Source organism: Takifugu rubripes, chromosome 1 (assembly GCF_901000725.2).
Source record: "Takifugu rubripes chromosome 1, fTakRub1.2, whole genome shotgun sequence".
NCBI lineage: Eukaryota > Metazoa > Chordata > Actinopteri > Tetraodontiformes > Tetraodontidae > Takifugu > Takifugu rubripes.
In genome coordinates this window covers 19,338,528-19,355,939 of record NC_042285.1, presented here as the reverse complement: position 1 = coordinate 19,355,939, position 17,412 = coordinate 19,338,528, and the positions used below count along the sequence as shown (strand labels likewise).

Below are 17,412 nucleotides of genomic sequence, written 5' to 3'. Positions count from 1 at the left end.
ACAGGGTCTGATGCAGCCCCAACATTTCAGCAGTGCCAAAATGACCCTCTCGAACACCCAAACTACAGTATATGGAGAGAGAAAAGTCTATCAGGCAGCTCAGAGATCCTGATGGAAGAGGAGAAGGCCTCTTCAGACTCTTGTAGATTCCATTCCCTATCACGCAATGCCTCTCATTCATAAACACACGACAAATGCGGCCTTAATCATTTTTTACGAGCGGGGATGTGCAGGGGGCAGTACATGGTTAGAGGGGAGAGGGGAGCGGTGAGCAGCAGGCAGCCCCCTCTGCACAGAAGAGAGGGCTGCGTGGTAAAGTCTCCTCTGGAACATCACTCGGCCGGCAATCCTTTGATCTCCACACCGCAATTACGCCAGCATCCAAATGAGCATGGAGTCGCCTCTGAAACAGACTTCAAACATGCACATGGACGCATTCTCATACACGTACACATACACTGTATAGGATTGGAGCCATGTGCTCCTCTCCACAGTAAATGATGTACTGTCTCCAGCAGAGAACACGGGGATGAAAGGAGGCCTTGCTCCTCCTCTGATCTCTCCATTAATGATGGCTTGCTAAAGCTAATGCTGTGTATTCTTGTCTAAACAAGGACAGCTTGGTACCCGCTACTTCACAAAGAATGATCCTTGTTAACAATAGCCTCATTTTAGAGGCTCAAAAATCTACTTAGAGTTGCAAAAGTCAGGTTTTGTAACAGGTAGCGTGCAACCCAAATTGGAAAAATAATGCTGCGACACAGGTTCATAATATCAAACTTATCCTGATAGGAACCAGTGCTTGACATAAGAACCTGGGAATGGCAGACCAAAGAGACCCAGATAAGCTTATTTGCTTCATTTTAGGATTCGCCATCTCTTCCTCCACACATTAAAGCTGAGATTGCAATTTGTCTAGCTGTTTGCTTTGAATAGTCCTTAACCGTATCATCATCTTAACTGTGCTGGTGGAAAAACACGGAGGCATGGAGACAGCCAAATGGCAGTCTGGCGTCTCTGCTGCAGACTAGCTGCCATTAGGGCTGAGAGCAGCATTTATTGTACAATTAGGGCCTGCAAGATCTACCTGTAATCATCTCCATACAGGTGTGAGCGCCTCTCTGGACAAGGGAAGTGACTCATCACTTGTCAAGCATCAATGCTTTGATGTCAGCATTGTTCATGGTAGAGCCCCTCAGGACACCTGAACATGACTGTTCGCTTGGTTAAAACACTTCAACATTTATTGCATTTCACACAGTTAAAAACACGCGCGTGCATACAATGTGCAAAAAAAATTGCTGCTGATGACAGATGTTGTGCATGTCATGAATCACCTGATTTATGAGTTCTCTTCCTCCTCCCTGCGTCTGACATTTATACTTTTGGCTAAAGAGTGTTTGAACATACGAAAACAAACTCCTTTGTGATACGACACTGCCAAGAACGTTAACACAAATTTTGTGGGAACTGGCACTGAAGCCCTGCAGGGCAATTGGCAAAGTGAGATGACACTGAAAGTTGATGTTAAATGCCTCCAGTGTAAAAATGTAGCCCTGTCACATATAATGGGTGTCAAAGCCCAGCTAGACGTGTTCTCACTGTGGTGATCACAACATTACTAAAACAATACAGAGGTTTGCCGTCCTGGACACGCAGACAAGATCTATATTTAGCGGATTAAAAGGTATTCTCGCTCAGTTCTTAACACGGACTGACACAGGAAGTGGACAAAGCAATGGCAGCTCTTGGCTAAAGTTTAAAATTGTGCTGTTCCTTGCTTGGCCTCTAGAGGATGGCGAGCGGCAACGGCCCGAAGGCGTCTTTAAAGCAAAATGGTATCAGTGACGCCACTCTGTTTGGTTCTGACACAGTTGATGCATTTTGCCTGTTGGATATGTGCTTGTGAAATATCCTCTGCTTATAAATCACAGTAGGATCACAACATTTGTCACAGCCATCTCTGAGAACTCAAAAGCTGTCAAATGAAGCTCATCAAGCACCAGCATGCACAGCCAAAACCAAATATTTGGAGCTAATCAGTGGAATTTTGTATAAAAAAATCTTTTAAAAATATTTTCCTCATGACTTATTAAGTCTTTCAACGTGCTGTTAATTACACTTGGTTTTGAATGTGCCAGTGTTTGTTTGTTTGCCTTCTCTCCGTTTGATATCACATGCAAATGACACATTTCAGTGGAAAATGAAGACCATATGCGAGTATGTGCCTAATTAGATGCAGAGACGGTTAGGCTTTGCAGAGCGCCATGTTGTGTTAGGGTTGAGTTTGTGCCACCTCCGGGCAGATTCTCTTGCAAAGATGCGGCCGCTCCTGTCAGCGGGGGACCACAGCCGGTTCTCACACCCCAGCAAACGTGGATGCAGACGGCTGCACGCGAACACTTTATTTTTAGTTTTAGTTACTATACACAGAAATGAACCGACAGTAACTTTGCACATATTTTATCGAGAGCGGCGGGGAGGCTCAAGCACTTACCATTTATTCTTTTTCCTGATGTAGTCTTTTTCAGAGAGGTTAACAAGGTAAATCATCGGTTTGGATGTCAAAAACAAGTATTTGTTCAACACTTCGATCTGTGACGGATACATGAATCAAAAGGTTTCAAACTTTTAGAGACAAGACAGATCAAAATGTCCCTAATGACCTTCAGGCAACAAAGTCACGATTAAAGTCAGCATTATTTCACAAAGGTAATAAATGTAAGCTTAACTGGGCAGTTGCGTAAATCAAATTCCTAAATTTTGACTCAGTACAAAGCCTCACCTCCTTGTCGTTCCAGTCATGATAGTAACGGACGTGTTTCTTTTCATCCACTAGCCAGCTCTTGATTTTGCACATAACGTCCTGTTTGGGGTTAAAAGAGAATGAACAAGAAGCCATTAAAAGAGATGAAAAAGAATGTAAACCCAGCAGGGTATGGGGTAATTATTTCCTAAATGCACGGCAGCCTGATGCCAAAGCGAACAATGGCTGTGCTTTCGTTCAGGCAGGAGTGGTCTGGCTTTGACAGGGATGGCACGCACCAGACCCCCCTTTCCCGCTTTAAATCATGACAAACTGCCTCGTGGGGAGCCTCGCTGAGAGAAACAGTCTGCACATCCATATTCCGTCAGGACTGTTTAATGAAGAGAAAGAGATAAAATTGGAAAGAGTGGGGAAATAATTGGAAGTTGGATAGATTGGTGTAAATGATTGGCGCTTCCTCGGGCTCTCGGCAGAGTGTGAATAGGCATTAGTGAGGTACGGAGCTCATTATTGAGCGTTTCTTCTGCAGAAAATATTGAGCGATTCCAGGAAAGTATGCGACATTCATGACTTTGTCACTTGTGGGTTGGGACATCAGGCGGGACTGGGCCCTGACAGGATCTGGAAGCGGAAAAGGGTGGGAAACTGGGAGGGAGGCAGTTATAAAATTTGTAATAAAGAAATTGAGCCTATTATTGTTGATCCAACCCCACAGAAATTAGCGGAACACATTCCGTTTGTTCCTGTCAACTTGACCTCCCCCTTCATATAAAAACTCCTCCACCTCCTGCAACACTCCCCCTACCTCCCTTTTCCCTCCCAAAACCCTTGCAGCACTTCACAATCACACTCCCTTTTGAAAGAACTGAGGAAAAAATCCTGCCAGAGCCTCAATTACACAATGGCAGAAAAAGCTCCACACACTGACCCCCAGCCAGCTGCATTCACTCTCTGCACATCTCTCTCCACAGGAATTCTAAAGGCCTTTTAGTCAGGCAGCCAGAGTGCAGCCAGCAGGAGAGAGCGCAGGAAGAGCCGCATACACTCCGCCCGCGCCGTCCCAAGTCTTCACAGAGAGATTAATCATCTGTGAAATGGAAACAGCAAACGGCCAGTGACACAGGCTGAACCCGCTCCAGGTTTCCCTCATCAGCTCGCAGCCACCGTGCAGCGCTCCTCTAACAGGCAGGTGTTAATAAAAGACATATAGGTCCCACACGGGTCAAACACATATGCCTGCCACCATGCAGCGCCGCTGGTGGGCTGGCTTCTTCTTCTTCTTCTTTTTTTTTTTAAGATGGGAATTGAGAGGATTCAGAGGGACGAAAGCAACGAAACGCTGGTGTATCATAAACACGGCGCCATCAAAATGGACACCAATCTTCACAATGCATACGCATGAGTGATGCATTCACGTGTAGGCAAACATGGTAAAAACTAAAAGAATGAAAATGCTGCTAAAATAAACCAAAAGTTCAGGATTTGGTGTATTCGCTCCTTAAGGCAGCACATTTAAATTAATATACAGAAAAAATCTGATGCATTTAATTAGTATATACATTTTCTTTTTAGTTTTGTCTTTTTTGTCGGACTAAAACATAACCCAACTGAAATTTCAATATCTATAAGTAGCATATAAAATATATACTAAACCAAAATAGTGAATTTAATATTGAATTGTAATTGTTTAATTGTATAGTAATTGTTTAATAATGCGATTTGTATCATATATCTTCGGCATTTTGTAAGCAGCACAAGGGTATTTTCAGAGTAAAGGTAGCATTAGCCATGAGGTAAATTGTATATCATCTGAGGGGAAACTAAAAGAAAGCGACCATCAGGGGAACTTGTATTTTTTTTATTACAGCATGTGGAGCTACAATATGAAGTACAAGCTTTCCTTTCAATTGTATATTTTTAGACGTAGCACAGTTTAGCATATAGACACTGACCTAAACATGTGTACGTGGCCGTTAACAGCTGAGTTGGCTGTTGCCAGGCTCAGACTGTGAGACAATCACGCGAGCCCTCCCATCTAAAAGCTTGGTGCCTTTGATAAGCACCATTCTTTGCCATCTAAAGAGGTCTTCTATAGATTTCCCTCACTGATGTGTGTACAACCTTTGACAAGTAATGTATCATTTTTATTCATTGCCTAAAATTGTTAGCAATTATGTGCGTAAGCGGCCACCTGCCTAGCCTGAATGGCTTCTGTCAGTGGGCCTATGAGGGTGTGGGGAAGTGCTGCTGCCTGTAAAGAGGGGTGTGTGTGTGTGTGTGTGTGGGGGGGGGTGTTAATCTGAGAGGAACCAACCAAAGTCTGCAGCAGGTGAACAAACCCCTCTCGTTAGTGTAATGAGTGGTCAGAGCGTCGGTGCTGATGGGGGAACTGGAATTGGGCAGGAGCAAAACGACATCCCCTCTCCGGGTCTAACAGACATCCTGACACGTTTAAAACCAAATCGGTGCTGTTGGCGACTCAGCCTCATTACCTTAACAATACCGGCAGCACATGCACTGTCAGCCGACATCCATAATGTGACTTATTATTTTCCCCTGATCTCTCCCTCTCACCCTTCGGTTTCCTCAGAGTTAAATGATATTCTAAACATTTACCATATTCATGGTGAGGTGTGTGTGTGTGTGTGTGTGTGTGTGTGTGTGTGTGTGTGTGTGACCCACTGCATGGCCTTATATAATTTCCCGAGCTCCAGCGTGGAAGCATCACCGCGAGCCGCGCCGTGATTCGAGTATTACTTTAGATGAAAAGAGCTGTGTGGAAACACTTTCATTAGCCCGGTGCTGTGACCCAGGTTCAGCAGCTGAATAAGTAACTCTCTATTAATGATTCCTACAGCAGAAAACCCCTGACCCCTGATCACTTTCAATCTCAGGAGGGGAAAAATAGGGCTGGGGGAGGGGTGAGACCCATTGGAGGGAGATTAAAAAAAACAATATTTTTTTTCGCCCTGCAGCCATGTGAGTGGGAGGGTTATTATTTGTGCCTCGCTGTGCGGAGAAGCAAAAGGCCTGCTGGGACATTGACTCACGTATTCTGGTTTTAGTTTCTTGTCACCGCCTCTAATGGCCGTCTTCTCCAGTTTGTCAATAATGGGGCCAATCATCTCCTCATCCTTCAGCCTCAGCTCCTCGTGGATGATCTCCATATCCCTCACTGGGTCCACCGTCCCCTCAACATGGATGATATCCTCGTCTTCAAAAGCACCTGCAGAGACAAGGCACGTGGCGCGTCGGTATAGGATTTCTGATTTATTTTCAGCAGGAACACATCAACAGGGACAGAGGATCGATTGAAAATGCCACAGTCAAGATTGAGTTTTTGGGCTCAAACATGCATTTAAACTCCATTTAAAGCACAAAATTATTATTGTTTTAGAGAAAATATTGTCAGAACGCACACCGGCACAATCTTTTTCAAGTCTCTTGAAGTCAATATTGCTGATATTGAAGGGTCAAATAAAACAACAGGGCTTGGCCTGGTGTTTACAACACACCGTCGTTAAAAAGCAGACCGAGGGACTGAGACATGTTGAAAATAACCAAGTGGAATTCCAAAGAAAAACGGCAGCAGAGGACAGACAAGCCTTATCCCACCGTCATTTGCATGTTAGCTGTGGCTGTACTGGTGATTAGGTAATGAGGCACTGGAGCAGACCATTTAGCCAGCAGCTGCTCTAAGAACTCCTGAGGGTGAGGGTGGGGAGGAAGAAGGGAGGGGATGGGAGTGGAGAGGGGGGGCACATGGATGTACATCTGTCACATGACAATGACAACAGTTAACAGCACTTGTTAACGGTTAAATGATCTTAGGTACACCGTACTGGGTTGTTGTGTGTGTCTTCTGTAAATGCTGCAGTGTGATAAACAAAGAAATATTACATAAAGAAGCTCAACAAACAGGTCAAAACAGAGCAGAAAAAAAGAACCTTTACAAAAAAACATTTACAAGCGATCACAAATGTTTCAATGTCAAATAGACCCCCGTATTGTGGTTTGATATATTAATAATAACCCAAAACCACTTGCATAAACTAATAAAAATGATGTGTAGTAGTTACTTTGTTCTATTGAAATTTGTCTTTTTAACATTTAAATCAGCCAATCCGGTCCAGTCTTGACACCTCTGATGGGAATACTGCCTCATTCAACAGGAAAGGATCCCTGAATGATGACCCAGAGAACTGCTGCGTTGACAGACACTATGTCAGGAATGTGCACGCTCAAGTCATTTAGTCATTCTTTTTATTATGAACAATCCATATTTGCATGTTTCCACTTGAGGCGCGAAGGTCTGTTGACAGGTGAGGCCCTGCAGAGGATCACGCCAAGGAGGTGATTCACGCATTTCGCTGCAGAGCTGCCATACGTTCAAACAAGTTTGAACAGTAATTTATGTAATATTTATGATTTAGCAGTGCGAGTCATCGTGATGGGAAGTAGCTCACATGTGAGAGATGTTCTTTATGACACCAAATGGCAAATAAATGTGAAAGTCGCTCAACAATGACGGGGGCAGCATATCTTCAGCTTAAACACCAGGTGCTGCTCACTCTGCCGGCCATACCTATCTTTAGCTGGATAATTATCCAGGCTTGTAACTATAGCAACTGTTAGCTCAGCTTGGGCTTGTGGCCTTACAGCTAAGTGAAGTCGATGCTGGAAAGGACTTTATTTTTTCTTACTTTATGCAATACAATTTCACAGAAAAAAAACCCCAGGCACTTTACTTGTGATATTAACCAACGACAGATGCATGAAACTGAGCAAAGCTGAAGTTCTTAACTCACTTCCAGAGCTATGATACATGGGACGTGCTGACGATCATCATTAGTCACAAGTAAAATATCAAATCTGAACACCGCTGCAGCTTCTCTGGTGTCTTTATTACCTGTGCAAGCTGACAGATGCTGCAGACATTTGTGTGTGGCTCTCATCCTGTACGTTGTCCTCATGGGGAGATGAACTTATCCAATTACTCTTTGCCTAATCAGACTGTTTTGGTTCCTCTCCTCTTGCAGAGGTACTCCACAGTATAAACAGTTCACTTACGCCACACAGAAAGGGGCTAATCAGTGGAATTATTGTTTTGCTGCGCCAATTTACCAACTCCCTGTTCGGTACTGATTGGAATGGAAATTTGCTATTGTCTCCACGTGAACCCCGAAAATATAATGCAACATAATCATTTTGTTAGCTGCAAGAATATACATACATTATGAATAATTACCAAGCACAGGTTTATTATCCTTTTATGGAGCAGTTTCATGTGGGAATATAGCGCTTTCTAAATTTAGTACTCACCAGTGTGCAGCTAAAAAGGTTAAAACAGGCTCAATGCAGTTGCGAAACAGTGTGATATAATGAGATATAATATAATAGATTTTTACTATTTTTTTGACTGTAACTAGTGCTGATAAACTTGATAATGCGCTGATTAATTAGAAGATCGGAGGTTTTCCAGAGCAGAGGCAGAGTTCTTTTTTTCTTTTCACTGCTACAAATACAGAGGGGTTAATTGATTTTGTGATAACATTTACACTGACTTCATCACTGTCCAGCACAAAGCCTGAAAGCTGGGGAAAAAAGGTGAAAGGGAGGAGAAAAATCTGAAGGGAAAATGTCCACAATTAGTGCTTTAACAACTGGCTCAGTTAAGGGCTGTGTGAGGCCGCAGCGCCACACAAAGCCTCGCGTAACACAATGAAAAGAGGGGGGGAAAGAAAGAATGGGGTATTTCCACTTCCAGAGCAGAATATTTCCACAGTGGGGGATTGTCTCACTGTGTAAATTTTACTGCATTTCAAATATTGTGTTTGTGGAGGACAATATTAACAGGTGGTGTTTTATTATCAGAACAAAGGGATTAGTCTCCAGAGGGTGAGTGGTGTTCAATGGCCTGATCAGGGATCAGCCTAAGCTCCGTAAAATTATAGACTTACAGCGGCTCTGCAGAACAAAGTAGTCTGAGTGGACAGAAGTCTGTGCTCTGACTTCTCAAGTGAATAAAAAGAAGGAGAAAAAAAGTTGTTGATGGGTTTCTGCTTGTGCCGTATTACTTTCAACGTTCAAAAGTGACACATGTAGGCCTTCAGCTCGGTGGTTTGTATTATCAAAATCAATAATGTTTCCAGCGATGTTACTACCCGGGAGAATAGCTGGTCAACATAATTCAGTCAAATTACAGTATTCACTGACTTTTAACTTCCTGTGCGTGTTGTCACATGCAAGACGGGTGAGAGCGCATCCAAAAGAAGCTGCATTCCTGCTTTCAAAAAATATGTTCATGTGAACTCGGTGCCGCAATTCCCCTGGTATTCAGGGCTGTAAAAGCTATTTTACGAGTCTGTCAGGAAGAGAGCGTTATGGATTCCCTCCCTGCGTAAAAACACTGGCGTTGCACACAAGGGTATTTATGTTCATTCACAGAATATCGTCTTGATGTTCATTTTTGGATGCGTGAAACTGGCAGCAATTTGCGGCCCGGCTCCTGTAAGTTTGCGACACACTCATGCTTGTTTCATATGTCAATTATGGCAAATACGTTGGGTGCTAAGAAGCAGTTTGGCACGAGGAAATGGTGGGTTTGAGCCCGTCGGGGATGCACTCGTGTTTTCTCCACCGTCTCATCTTTCAGGATAGATCACAGTCAAATCACAGAGCTCTTTATTGTCAACACTTGTCACCTCACAAGTTGCCTCTGATACGGCCGTATATAATCTATAAACTAGCTTGTACTGATTGGAATATTATCATCCTTCTGCCATGAGGGACAGCTGTTATACAGCATCTGGATCAGTTCTCTGGCCAGTCTCCCCCAGCTCTGGCAGAAAACAACAGTGTTAATTCCTTTTTCAATTTTTTTTAACCTCTACCGATCATTTTGTTAAACCACAGAGCTCGAGAGTGCCTTGATTGAAAGGAACCGCCGTATGCACACCAGTGTTGTCCCACATCATTCCGAGAACAAACCTTTTTAGATCCTTAACTACCATAGTGCTGCTGATTGCACAGGCACCAGCAATTTTCTAACCAACCACCACCTGAACAATGATGTGTTCAGGCTTCAGGCCCTCCAGCCTTTCAAAGGTGAATCATTTCACAGTTTGGAGCGAGATCTCCATAGCAACTCCTCTTTGAAGGGTTTAGAATCACCATCCAATAATTCTATGATCATCGGGCCTTGCCATTCCCAGAGGTTCTTTTCAAAGTGGACAGGCAAGGGGGGCATAAGGAGGAAACAGAAGGATTCTACAGTCTATTTCAGGCAATTCATCTTGTGGCCCCATTAGAATTCAAAATATTGCGACCTTCAATCACCGAGCATGTTATCTGGAGCTGCGGCGATCTCCAGTCAAGATGGGTAGACATTTTGCTCTAATCATTCACGATGAGTGGAGGCTGACAAAAACTCTTCATTCCCATTGCAGCAAAATGCTAATTTAAATGCTGTGACAGCTCCTCGACACCAAAGGCTGGAAATGCACAAAAGGAGGATGATCCTCACAACTTAATGATCTACATTTACTGTGCTTTTGCTGTATTGGTTGAAACAACAGCGAAAATAAAGAAGAAGAATCTTGAAGACCCCATTTTATTCAGATGACTACACAATATGTGCATTTTTTTTATTGACAGAATAGAATCTATTTGATGTTGACTCGGAAAATGTTGGAAATATTTAGCCGCGCTACAGTAACCGACTGTTTGGAAAGAGAAGCAGATGTTGGACCTTAGAAACCACTGATATAACCCTAAAACGCAAAGTAAATTTAAACAATTTTATTATAAAATGCTAACTGAGCTTCAGCATTCAAAATAAATATAGCTGAATGAACCTAGAACGCGTAGTCACCTGTAAGCGCTGCTAACTATGATGTGGTTTTTAAATAGGGCTTTTGCTTATCGTCATGCATGTAAGGGTAATGCTTTATTTTAAATAATGTAAATGTTACTGCGTTTGGAAGAAGTCGTATATATTCTCTTTCACATGAAAATAACTAACATACAGAACAGCCTAAAGGTAAATCAAACTATATATGTCGACTATGTCGACTCTGGGCTGTGTGAGGTGCTCTGGATGTTTAGCATTTTGTGAGTTGATGAGTGATAAGGCAGAACTGCTGGAGAGAAGCCATTACTGGCGTCAGTGCGGTGGCGGGCTGGCCCGTAAATCATGTCAGTCTGAATGCTCTGTTCAGCTCGTCCCGACACCCAGAGCTTCACAATCACTTTAATTTGTTCACAATAGGCGATCAGCAGGGTGATACAATGACCACCGTGTCCGTCCAGACTGGGAAACATGGCTGCCAGCTCATTTAAGTCACTTTCTGTCATCCGATTCACACGTTAATCAGGCAGTGATGAACTGTTAAAGAGGGGCGTGAAAAGAATTTCCACAGTAGACTCAGGACAGCACGTGATATCTAGAAGGTTCCGGGTTCAATCCCCTAATAAGGGCCTATTTATGTGCACTTTGAGGTTGAAAAAACAGGTTAGATGGCGTTACTCTCAGTTCTGAAGGGAATCTTCATCCTTTTCTGAAAAATAAAGACCTTCTTGAAATGAAATCACATTTATTTTTGTCAGTTTGAGCATTTGTGCTCGTTCTGAAGTCTGCTGATGATTCAAGGATCGCCTCATTATGAGAGCTGACAGGTAACCACAAATATTCAGGGCATTTTAGGCCAGTTTTGCTTTTCCTGAGCACAGAGCAGCTGAAAGTAAGTCCTCATGAAATATGATCTGGAGTGTTCCAGCACTGATGGACGGAGGGGTATTCAGTCATCTAATTGCTGGAACCCAAACATCTGGGACTAAGTCCAGGTGAGCTGGCAGAGTCTGCCAGCAGGCAACAGAAGAGCAGATGAAGTAGAACATGCCCCCGTCTTGTCTCAGACTGTCGGGATCCAGGTGGATTCCGCTCACTACAGAAGCACTTGGAACACATCGCTGACAGGCGGCGAGTCGGCAGAGCCAGCTTTAACGATGTCCCCGTGCAACTTGAAACCACATTTGGAGGCGATAAAGAGAAGGATTCTTCTCAGCCTGAGGTCTAGCGTGTTCCAGCTGTTTGTTCTCTCTAACACCAAACAGTTTGGTGTCTCCTGCTCAGTCCCACATACAAACCACTAAGCACCACACTCTCGGCACTGTTGAGTCCCACTAAAGCTAAAGCTACGTTGGATGTTACCACAACACTTCTGAGGGCTTGTTTGGGGACCATTAAATCAATTGTGGGAAGTAGTGAGTATTTTAATCATAATGAAATAGGCTAATCAAAATTAGGAGAATTCTCCTACTCAGCTAAAACATTCAACTATAAAGTGCATGTTCTTTTGTAAAAATATCCTATTTAAAATAAAAATAAAAATTTAGAAATAATTGTGCAGTTGGCAAACTGTTGTTCATATCCTGAAACCATGATTTCACAGATGGATGCTTTTAAATGTAAAGCGAAATAGTTTTTTCTTGAAATTTCTTAGAGAGGCGGTGGGGTTGGGGGGTTGGGGGGGTGGGGGGTGGGGAGTGATCTCCCAGCTACATCCGCACCAGCCGTTGCCCATTGTCAACACAACTATAATTCGGAGAGATCAAATTGGTCATTTTAAGTAATTTGTTTCCCTAAATATCTGTTAAATAGCATTGCTGTGGATCACTTTAGGCTGCAGTTCTTTGCAACACTGCTTACAAGCATGTCTAAATTCAGATTTCAGGTCATTAAGTGGGAGAAAAATGGTATTCCTGCCATTTCAGTTTGGTAGTATAAAAATGTAACTACTGAGAGTGAGCATGAGCATAATGAGAAATTTATCTTGGCTCAGTTTTGTTTGTGTCCACTGTCTTTCTGCACAGTTCTGGATGTGTTGCATGTGCTGACAGAGTCTAAAGTTGCTCCAAAAGTGGCAGGTTGTTAAAAATGGCTTTAATCTTAAACCTTTTTATCCAGCTGGTCCCTGCCTGCCATTACTGACTCTCTAATCAGGGCTCCTTTCACAAAGTGGAAAAGTCAATAACAGCATACAATCAGTAAACAAATCCAGCTATTTCTAAATAGCCCCTCTGCATTCTTTTCAGGTGCTTTGATTTGAATTATTGTAGTGTGAAATGTTTAAATTGTGCCAGACAAAGACCGTGTAAGAGACACAGGAGAACATGAGACAAAGGGAAACCTGAAAGTGAAACATGACTCTGCAGGAGCAGAACCACAGCATTTTTCTAAGAGTCACAAAGCAAACCAAAGCAAAATATCCAATTAATTCAGATGTTCTTGTTCTGTTAGATAATCTTATTATTATCATCGGTACTTTATAATTATATTTCTGATGATGAGAGATGTTACAAAACGCAGTGAAAGCGGTAATGATATGTCTGTAAATTATTTGTCTGTCTAGAATTAAAAATACATTTTCAAACCAGGTTTTCCTTCCAAAGATGCATAAAACTTTGACGGTGTAAAGCTTAAAAGCAGAAAAAGGCCTCTGAGTAACAATACGAAGAATCATGTAAAGCTCAGCCTCAGACTGACTCACGCGTCATGTGAAAGATGCCATCACAGGCTCCGATATGGGACAGGAAGGCGTTCCCCAGCCCTTGGCCAGAATGGGCACCCTTCACCAGGCCCGCAATGTCCACCACATTAAGGAATGCTGGGACTTTGCTGCAAACCAGGAAGAAAAAAACAAAGGTTTTCGAGACTCGGGAGATATTTTGAGACGTGTACAACATAATCCATCTGCATGGTTATGAAGACAATCCACTCAAGACAATTTTTTTGTTTGTTTGGTTCTTCCAAGGACGTCCTGATGTTTTTATTGTAACGTGACTGTCGGCACCTCGTCAATATGAGTAGGAATAGTGGGAAAAAATACAATGATTCTAACAAAACTCAATTAAAAAGGCACGAAATAATCCTAAATCAGTGCCCTACAACTGGCATTGCATTGACAGACTTATAATTATACTGTCGCCAGCACCGGAGCATCACACAACCATGTCTAATTGGATGTTTGCTGGTGTATTTATTCATATATAGAAGAGACAAAGTGAAGGAAAGACAGACAGTACTTGTGTGATTTCTACCAAAAACAGGAACCAAGCTGTTCAAGAGAAAACATGCAATAAAATGTTCTGTGTTTTGTACTCGATTTGCCAGTCAAAAATTGATACGTTGGGAGTAATTTGTCCATATAGCCAAGAAAATCTGAATGCAAACTGCTTTAACAGCCTGTAAATGTGTATGATAACCAGGTGCTGGAGCTTCTGGCGCCTCCACTTTTCCTTCACAGAAAAACGAAAAACATCATAAAAAGGGGGGAAAAAACCTGGCAGCTACATGTCAACAACATTGTTACATCTTTTCACGCCGCAACAGCAAGAAGATCGCCCAAGATCACGGAGCCGACGTGCGAATAATTGGTGAACGGTGTGACCCCCCCATACCTGGCAGGTTTGTGGAATCGGCAGAGGAAATCATAGCGTTGGTCTGGGATGGGCACTCTGCTTTCATTTGGGTCAATGGTGCAGAAGGGGAAATTTTCAGCCGCAGCCTGACTCTTTGTCAGCACGTTGAAAAACGTCGACTTCCTGAAAATGAAAACAGCTGTGAGGCCGATTCATCAGCGAGCCCAGGGCCTGGTGGTCCGACGTGACATCCTCAAACGCCATGGCAACTTACGCAACACTGTTTCCTCCAGCTCAGAGATGAGAAAATATCTCTGCCACGAATCAGAGCAGAATATTTGAACGCTTAAATCAAACACACTTTGCCCAATTACAAGGTCAGATAATCCCATAATAGATCAATTGTACATTGAAGCAAGAGGCAAATTACCTTTTCTGATAGATCTCAGCTTTTAAAGGGAATCAGCCAAATGCTGCCCCATGTTGTGGCCGCGGAGAGATTTATTTTCTGTGGCACAAGCAGCTCAAGTGTGCTTGAAAATAGACAGACAATAACCAGTGTCTAAGAGTAATAATGGCAGGCAGTCAGCCGTAATCCAGGAGTTTCCGTCTTGGTCTCCGCTCTGTGCTTCACCATGAAATTATTATTTGTTCCATAGGCAAAAATAATAATAATAATAATAATAATATTAATAATAATAATAATAATTGCTAAAATGAAGTTTTCTGACGCATACTTTAAGGTTTTTCCTGGGCAGCAAGGAAAGTGACGTTAAATGCTCGATTAGGATGGTTAATATGATTTCCCCTCTGCTGGGCCGCGGCGCTCATGAGGATATTTATGTTGTAGAATGTATTCTATCGCCCTGTCACGGTGTTATTTAAGGCTCCAGCAGGTTTGACATGTGGACAATGAAGAGGCAGAGGCCCGACATCGCACCTGCAGCAGAGAAAGCAACTCTTCATTTGTTGTCAGACTTCCTCTTATTGAAAGGTTATCAACCTAACAGCTGCTTCTGTGACCAAGCGTATACCTGAGTAACAGCAGGCGCCATTTGGACGGACTCAGGTCTTCATCTCCATAAGTCAGAAACGAGTCACTTTTCAATTCTCCTCAATGAAAAGTTCTCTCATTCTTGTGCTATGAAAGATCTAAAGCTTATTTGTCCCTACACTTTTGTTTGATTCAATGCTTGAGGTATTAGAAATGAGTCTCGTCACAGCTTCTTATCATCATCATCATCATCATCATCATCATCATCATCATCGTCCTCCTCGTCATCGTCATCCTCCTCACCAGAATCCTGGCTTTAATTTGCTCCTCACAAGTCTGATCACATTCATATTTTGACCTCCACATTTTCCGTCTCGTGTCATGTGATGGACAGTTCCAACACATCCCTCAGTGATATAGTTAAGTTTTTACTTTTCTTCCTTATTATGTTTCAACTGAGTTCAGTTAATGATGTTGGAACCGTGTTTGCAGATATGCAGAGCATCTGTTTACTGCATGATCCCACTGGCTTCAGATTACTATAAACCTGAACTGAGACTCTCCTTGCAAAGATACTCTCATATTTGCGGTGATCCAACAGCACGACTGCCTATAAAAGTAGTATAGAAGTATATAAGTTGTATATGATGCGCTCCAGATTAGCTTGAGTGGCTTGGAGGTTGGCCCACTTGTCACATCAGATTTTAGATGCATGGTGACGCGTTTCTCATCAACAGGATTTTGTAAAAAGTGATTCTATGAAATGTTCCAACTACATCTATCCATGTACGACGCCCCTCTACATAAAACCGAAGCACGTACGTATCTGCTGCGGCCGCCCTCGATAAAAAGAAAACAACGCTTGAAGCATTTTTGTAAAAGTTGGGGCCTCTCATACTTTTATTTAGCCGGAAAGTTAAGAGCTCTTGCAGGATGTGCTCCTCGAGGGGACATGTGGTTTCAGACACTTAACACCCTTAGGAACACTCCTCGGGTTGTCACACTCTGGAATACTAAGATATTTTCCACAAACACTCAGATTTGTTGTGGGCTTGGGGGTGAGAACCCTGCACATTGTGCCACATGCAGGTTTTACAATATTAGCATACAGCAGGTTTTTGTAGCGGTCTGAACAGGCCAAGTGGGAAACTGCTTTTTAAAGCAGCCTGTATTTAACAGCTACATTTATTTTATTTTCTGCCTCAGCTGCTCTCTGCTTTGCACACATTCATATTTATGGTACTGCAGAAATAGCCAAGACGTGGGCTGAGCACATGCTTCTGCAGCGGCGTCTGCAGTGGGAGTGCATGAACGACAAGTCTAACTACTTACCCGACATTGGGCAGGCCGACAACTCCTATTTTCAATGAGGTGCCAAACCTTCCAATCAGCGGTGCCGGCTTTGGTGCATCCTCTCCCTTTCCCTGATAAAGACAATGTGGAAATGACAGTCAGGACGAGCACTTGTCATTACGTAATCTGCAAAAGAAGCCGTGTGATGAATGGAGCTAATCCTGGTGGAGTGCACCTTCTTTGGAGCCATTTTTCCACTGTTAGGATTTGTTGCCTTCCACAGCTCACAGAACTGAGGGATTAAAAAGCATTAATTGAAAGAAAATGAGCAAAGTTCTCTAGCCAAGCCAGCACGCTGTACTTCGAACAGCTCCCTCCCTGAGCTCAAAATAGACTTCACAGTCTCTGAAAATGGAAGTCGACACCGGGCGCTTGCAAGCTGACCTGTGCGTCCAAATTTAGCTGTCGATACGATTGATGCAGGTTGATGAGCTGCAGTGAGATCAATTGTACACAGAACCGTCTGTAGAGGAGTGTGAGCGTGTAGCTAATCTTGATCAGAGGCTTTGACTGTGGTCAACAGCTGACCATTACCATCTGAATCATTTGTCTTGACAGTAACTGGAGACATCCCAAAGGTTTGTCTCTGCAATTTAACCATTTCCTCTGGTTTTATAGCTTAGTGACCCCCCTGCAGCACTAAATACTCACACGTTTTTGTGAATTTGGCGATCAGATGAATCTGGCAAAGTGCAAGAAACAAAGCAGCAGCAGCAGGAGGAGGAAAGCGTCAGGAAAATGATTGTTTTCCTGGATTTCCAACCAAAGAACTGTCAAATAATGAATATTTGAACACATGAAATCATCACATCGCCACACTGGCTTTTCTAGAATTTAAAGAGCATCCTCAATTCTTCTTCAGTTGTAAGTTTAAGCA

General features: G+C 42.9%; 1 protein-coding gene across 1 annotated transcript in view; it reads right to left on the bottom strand.

Annotated features, from left to right (window-relative positions):
* LOC101064223 (obg-like ATPase 1) overlaps window positions 1-16,885 on the bottom strand; it is a 29,541-nt gene extending 12,656 nt beyond the window's left edge. The window contains exons 1-7 of the mRNA XM_003961907.2: window positions 16,711-16,885; window positions 16,515-16,606; window positions 14,228-14,371; window positions 13,318-13,445; window positions 5,818-5,993; window positions 2,786-2,866; window positions 2,498-2,595 (exon numbers count right to left, since the gene is read on the bottom strand). Of these exons, the coding sequence (XP_003961956.1) occupies window positions 2,498-2,595; window positions 2,786-2,866; window positions 5,818-5,993; window positions 13,318-13,445; window positions 14,228-14,371; window positions 16,515-16,606; window positions 16,711-16,725 (734 nt within the window). The 5' untranslated portion in view covers window positions 16,726-16,885. The remainder of the gene's footprint in view (window positions 1-2,497; window positions 2,596-2,785; window positions 2,867-5,817; window positions 5,994-13,317; window positions 13,446-14,227; window positions 14,372-16,514; window positions 16,607-16,710) is intronic.
* Window positions 16,886-17,412: the final 527 nt, after the last annotated feature.